At 59.2% G+C, this 6,502-nt stretch overlaps 1 protein-coding gene across 1 annotated transcript; it reads right to left on the bottom strand.

The window, feature by feature from the left end:
- Positions 1 to 732: 732 nt before the first annotated feature.
- GPR25 (G protein-coupled receptor 25) lies at positions 733 to 1,854 on the bottom strand. Its single transcript, XM_060088683.1, has one exon. The coding sequence runs from the start codon at positions 1,852 to 1,854 to the stop codon at positions 733 to 735; it is 1,122 nt and encodes a 373-aa protein (XP_059944666.1).
- Between the last annotated feature and the right edge of the window lie 4,648 nt (positions 1,855 to 6,502).

The raw sequence follows: 6,502 nt of genomic DNA, 5'->3' as shown, positions 1-6,502 counted from the left end.
AACTTCCAGGGTGAGTCCTGCTGCTTGCTGGGAGTGGGGAGAAGATACAGAACCGGGGCAGGCCCGGGCTCCTGGGGAAACTCAGGAGGAATGGCTGGAGCCGACAGCAGGGCTGGCTCCCACGCTTTGGCGAGCTTTGAAAATGAAGATCTGAACTGATGGTGACTAATGATTCAGCAAACTCTGCCACCAAGACCGCTGAGTATAAAGGGCTGTCGGTTTCACAGTCTGTAGGATTTTTTGGAAAGTGAGGGGCGAGAGGGTCTGGCTTGGAGGAGGTATTTCTCAGAAGGCAATGGCGATTGCAGGGACCAAAGGTAACAGAGCCCAAGACAAGAATGGCTTTTGGGGGGCTCTGGCCAGTGCTCCCACCCACGGGGCAGAGAAGGGAGGCCCACTTCCCTTCCCCCTACTTGGCGGACCCTGCGGTGTCCGGGCTGCCGTCGGCTCCAGCTCTCAGGACTTTTCTTGGGCTGGAGACAAAGAGCCCAGGTGCCCACGGGGCCGAGCGGGAGAAGAGTTGGTCTCAGAGGCCTGGCGTGGGGGGAGTTCGAAACGCTGAGGTTCTGGAAAAGCTGGTGAAGGAGACCCGGGGGGCCTAGGCGGTGCCGGCGGAGCCGCTCTCCGCGCTCGCTCGGGAAGGCAGGTCCGGGGAAGGCAGGTAGGGTGTTGGGGGCGGCCCACCTCGCTATGCCTCCTGCCCCTCTCCGCGCGCTCCTCCGGGCTGGCCAGCTATGGGCCCACGGCCGAGGAGGCGTTCGTCGTCTGGGCTCGGCCCGCACCGCGGGCCGGGCTCCGGAACGGGGAGCCGTAGTCCTGGGAGAGCGAGGACGCCGAGCTGCCCCCGCGCGCCGCGCGCTCCGCGCGCCAGCAGGCCCCGCGCCGCCGCAGCTGCGCGCGGAACGAGCGGTCGAGCAGCAGGTAGATGAGCGGGTTGGCGCAGCTGTTGACGAAGGCCAGGCAGGTGGCGACGGAGAGGCCCCAGCGCAGCGCCAGCAGCAGGCGGCAGGGCAGCGGCAGCGCGCGCAGGCTCGCCAGGTGGAAGACGGCGCGCAGCGCGCAGAAGGGCAGCCAGGAGCCCACGAAGGCGCCCTCGACGGCGAAGATGATGCGCAGCGAGCGGCTCCGGGCGCGGCCCAGGTGCGCCGGCCCGCGCAGGCGGCGCGACACGCGGCAGTAGCAGACGACGGTGACGGCCAGGGGCAGCGCCAGGGTCAGCAGCAGCGACAGCAGGCTCAGGACCTGGAAGGCGTCGGACGGCTCCTCGGCGCACTGGCTGCCGCGGCCCCCGGGGAGCGGCCGCAGGCGGCGGAAGGCCAGCGAGGGCAGGCCGGCCGCCAGCGCCGTGGCCCACACACCCGCGCACACGGCCAGCGCGCAGCGCCGGGTGCAGCGGGCGCGCGCGGCCAGCGGGCGGCCCACGGCCAGGTAGCGGTCCACGCTGAGGCCGGCGAGCAGCAGGGCTCCCGCGCAGCGCGTGCCGGCTATGGCGAAGCTGCTGAGCTTGCACAGGCCCTCGCCGAAGGGCCAGAGGCCATCCCGCGCCGCCGCCGCGGCCCACAGCGGCAGCGTGAGCACGAAGCCCAGGTCGGCGACCGCCAGGTGCTGCACGAAGGTGTCCACGAGCCGCCGCGGGCCGCGCCGCCCGACCAGCAGCCACAGCACGAAGGCGTTGCCCGGCAGGCCCACGGCGAAGGCCGCCAGGTAAAGCGCGGGGATGTAGGCGTAGCCGTAGGGCAGGTCCCGGGCCGCGCACAGCTCCTCCTCCAGCGCCAGCTCCTCCGGGGCGCCCGACCCTGAGTAGTCCCAGGACGCCGTCTCCGGGCTGGGGCTCCAGGGCTCGGTGGGGCGCATGGCCAGCGAGGCCCAGGCGGACGCGGCGTCGAGAGGGAGGGTGGCTCTTCACGGCCGGTGCCCAGCACCTCCCTTCCTCTCACCCCCGGGCCGAGGCGACTGGGTGGGCAGGAAGGGGTGGGGGAGGAGGGGGGAGGAGGGGGAGGAAGAGGGGAGGGGAGGGGGGGGAGGAGGGGGGACGGGGAGGGGAGGGGCGAGAGGCAGGCTCCTGGGGAGGAGACGGTGGCCGACGATTGGGGGCGGGGGCGGGGGGCTTCCCAGCTGGGTCCTTGGAGGAAAAGTCCCCAGGGCTGGGACACCGCCCTGCCTCCCTTGGGAGCCTAGCCTGCCCCTCTCCATAAGTCGCTCGGTTTCTTTGTTCATGAGCCAAGACCGGCAACCGTCTCAGGGGTCTGGCGGCCGGGTGAAGAGGCGCTCAGAGCCCCAGGCGGTCCTCATCCCCGCTTGGCCCCCGCTCCCCGCTGCTGCCTGTCTCTGTGAGGAGACAGGACCAGGGGTGAGGATTTTATCTGGGGAGGAGTCTCCCGCCGCGGTTCCCCTGCCTTCTAGGAAAGAGGGGTTCTGCCATCTGCGCACAGCGGGCATGTTGCGGGGAGCCTGCCCTTGGGGGGGCCTACCTACTATCAGGGACTGGCCACCAGGCCCTCAAATGGTGTTAGCTCCCCGAGGTGCTGGGCCACGTGCCTTAGCCCAAAGAGTGGCTTTTCTGACCAACTCAGGCTCCCAGGGAGCCACAAGGGAGGGTTTGACCCTGGAGAGGGAGGGTCAGACTGTCCAGATGAAAGCAGCAGAGCCTGGAATCCAAATCCCAGCTCTCCCCCACCCTTCCTGCATCGGCAAAACCTACCTGTTAAGCCAGACACAGATGTGAGTTCAGTACAAAAGATGACGACACGAGACGGTACCTGACTCAGCAGCAGATTAGTTGTCCTAAATCAGGAGTCAGGAGCTTAGAAGGAGGGCGAGATCCCTCGTGGACTGAGAGAGGTGGGGAAGGATACACGGAGAAGGGTGGGCGTGAAGCCTGGCCTTGAAGGAGGTGGTGGGGCCAGGGAGGGGATGGGGAAGGGTGCGCGGGGATGCTGGACGACTCGTTAGGCCCCAACTCTTCTTAGCAGACTTCCTCCCATGAGCTGCTGTGTAGCAGCTGATGTGACAGTGTGTGTGTCCCCCCAGAGCTCCCGCCCCATCGTCACCAGGAATGAATGAACCGTTGGGCCATGTGGCGTTAAAACTTTGAGGTGGATTATTTATGCATCTTATAGCCTGCCGTCCCGTTACAGCGAGCTCCTCCGTGTGCAAGGCCCTGTTTGGGCATCGCAGAGATGCCGTTCTTGACCTTGGAGGGTCACTGATTAGGAGGCAAGGGAGACAGATCCATGTGCAGGACGTGCAGTGGCCAGCGTGCTAGAGGTCAGATGGCCTGGAGGGAATGTTAAAGTCCCCCTGGAGCCCAGACGAGGGAGGGAGCGGCGGCCTCTGATGGGAAGAGTGAGTGAGGTCAGTTCCAGAAAGGAGCTGAAAGGTGAATTCTTCGAGCAGCAGAGCCCAGGTGGGAGGGGGGTGGCAGGAGGGGACGCAGGAGACGCAGCAGGGGACTTGGATGTCACCCGTAGGAGCCACCGGACATGTTGAGGAGGGCAGTCCCCCCATCTGCTTTGCACAGGTCAGTGCAGAACGGTGGACTGGACGGGGAGAAGCTCCAGCCGGGGGACCCCACCGTGGGCTGTTGTCATTGTGTTGGGGAGAGGGAGGGTCGGACATAGGGAACTGGAGGAGGGACAGAAAGGAGAGGATCCGTTCAAGAAAGCTGTGGCATCGAGGACCTCAGCGCAGAGGAGCCGGCTGGGCCTGGACGGCCAGTGGGGAGCGCCACGGGCGCTGCCTGTCCACTGAGGTCGGGGCCACGGAGAGGCTTGTGTGTGCATTCCGTTTCATGTTGATTTGAGGTGGGGTGATGGAATAATTCTTGATCCACAACAGGCACTTGTGAGAGTGAAAGAAGCATTATCACGATCAACCTGGGCCATCAACCTGGCCCGTTCTGCGCAAACGGGGACACGAGGTCACCCTAGCTGTGGCCCCTCTGGTCCATGGAGATCCCTGGGGCGGCAAAGCCTAAGGAGGGGTGGGCGTGCGTGTCCACGCCGTTCCGGTCAGGAATTTCTCTCCTGGGCCAGTTACAAGACGGGAAAGGCAAGCAAGGGAAGAGGCCGGGGAATGGATGGCTCTGGCCCAGCCCTCCACGGCATCCCAGCCCCCAAGCCTGGGTTTTTCCTGAAGACCCACATACAGCGTGGACACCTGAGGGGCCACGGGAGATGCGGAGCGGTTTTTCTGATGTTTTTTCATGTGGTTGCTGGCGAGGGACGCTCTCGTCCTGGGGTGGCTGGGGGCCACAGCCTCCTTCCCCAGAAGGCCAGCAGAGGTGGTGCTGCCTTGCAGGAGCCCGGGACAGTCAGGGACAGGCCCAGAGCTGCCCGGGCGCCTCTCAGCCTGGGGCATAGATGGGGCATGATTCTGAAAGCTCGAGATGAACGGCCGGAAACCTCCAGGTGAAAGAGAATAGGGCAAGGGGACCAAGAGGGGCATGGAGGCAGGGGGTGGAGGGGAGGCACAGTGGGTTGTTTATTAAAAACACAGAGATTCTTGTTTCCTGGGCTGTGGCCTTGTGGTCCCGAGCACATGGCGTATTTTCTCTGCCAGGGCCTGGGCGTTGGGCCTTTCCGCACGTCTCTTGGTGGCAGGAAGCAGCTCAGGCCAGAGCTGGGTGCGCCGCCCTGGGCCTGGCCTGCCACGTGTCCAGCCTGGCTTCAGTGACTAAGGCCAACTCCATGACACTGGTCTCTCCTCCCCCACGCAGGGGACCCCCCGCAGGGTTAGAAACAGTCCATTAATGGAAACTCATCACGGTCAGCTGAGAATCCAGGCCACTGCTGATGGGTGTCAACACAGCAGAGAGGGAATGGTCCTCCCTCTCTCCATCCCACCCGGGGGCCTTCCTACTCCAACGGGCCCTCCTCCCTCTGCACGGCTGGAGCCCGGGTGGCCTGGTCACCTGGGTCAGCCTCACCCTGCCCGTGGGATTATCAGCTCCCGGGGTGAGGGAGGCTCGCCATCACCGCGACTGGTACAAGCCTGAGATCAGAGGAGATACTTAATAAGTAAAATATCCAATGCTTTGAACTAGATGGCTTCCAGGAGTATTTTTATTTTATTTCTGGCCCTTTATGGGCTGTATATTTAAGCTCTTACCACTTTCCCCCTCAATGTTAAATTTTCTGTACAAATAATCATCTTAACTCTTTCAGAAAAATTTTGAAAGTTATCTCGCCTTTTTCATCATAAAAGGCGACAGTCACGTCGCAGAACGTGGAATAAGAAAAGGCGTCCCAGCCCCCGTGAAGCGTGACGTGGTGGTGCATTTCTTTCCTACCAGTGAAAGACATTTTCAGAAGTGGAGAATTCGTCTGTAATCCCATTGTTCTTGGGTTTTCTATTTTGTCAACCTTCCATTTCAGATGCTCCCCTCTCCACGTACATATATTTTACACAACTGTTTCAGAGGCATGTATGTAATCACAATGTGCCCTGTTCTGTAGTCTGCTTTTCTCAATTCATGCAAATTCACATTTTTCTATGTTGCTGAATTTTCTAATCCCTTAATTTTGGACATTTAGGTTGTTTGCAGTCATTTTTGCTGTTATAGAGATTTGTAATGAATAACTGCACTTAGGGCTTTGTTCTCCTTTCACACTGTTTTCAGGGTATAAATGCCCTCGTGAAGGTCAAAGGCTATGAGCATTTTCTTGGCTTGATACAAATGCTTGCAGTGATCAGTCATTATCTGGCATTGTAGGAGGGTACGGGTTCAGTGCAATCTTGTTAGAGATATTCATCAGTAAAATATATTTTTCCACTTTAATAGGTAATGAGGTCAAATGGTACCTCATTTTAATCTACATTTCTTTGAAAACAACAAGACTGAACATCTTTCTAGATGTAATTTCTCTTATGTGAACTGCCTAATTACGTCTTTCAGACATGTATTATAATCTTTTGTATTTCTTATTAATGTGTATGAACTATTTATTTAGGATAAACCATTGTCCCATTTGGTTCAAATATTTTTCCAGACCTTTTTCTTAGCGATTTTAAATTTTTTGTTTTACATTTCCATAGTCATGTGTTGCTTTTAGCAGTTTCAGAGTTTAGGATGTTATTTTCTCTCTGATGATCTAAAAACATTCAATTCTATTCTTGTTAAAATTTTGTACCTTTTTAAATCCACCTAGAGTGTAATCATTCTTTTTAGATTTCTGTTGAACTTTCCCAACACCATTAAATTAAAAATATTTTTTAAAACCCTGCTGTGTTGTGATGTCAAGTTCATTATGTACACGCCTCACATGCTGTGTCCGAGTGTCTGCTTCTGGCCAGTGAACAAACAGGTCAGGCTGTTACTGACCTGAGTTTGGCTCCCACGTCAGTTTTATAACTTGACAGCTGTGTGCAGCTGGGCTCCAGTTCCCGTGTCTTAGAGCGGGTGGGAGAGGGTCTCCCTGAGCGGGTGAGGATTACATTAGAGAGCCCTGGGGAAGGCCCCCGCTCCAGCAGGGTCTGAGCAGGGGGGTCAAGGGCTCCCCCC

This window comes from Mesoplodon densirostris, chromosome 2 (assembly GCF_025265405.1).
Source record: "Mesoplodon densirostris isolate mMesDen1 chromosome 2, mMesDen1 primary haplotype, whole genome shotgun sequence".
Classification (NCBI taxonomy): Eukaryota; Metazoa; Chordata; class Mammalia; order Artiodactyla; family Ziphiidae; genus Mesoplodon; species Mesoplodon densirostris.
The sequence above is the reverse complement of the archived record's forward strand: the minus strand, read 5'-3'. Positions and strand labels throughout refer to the sequence as shown.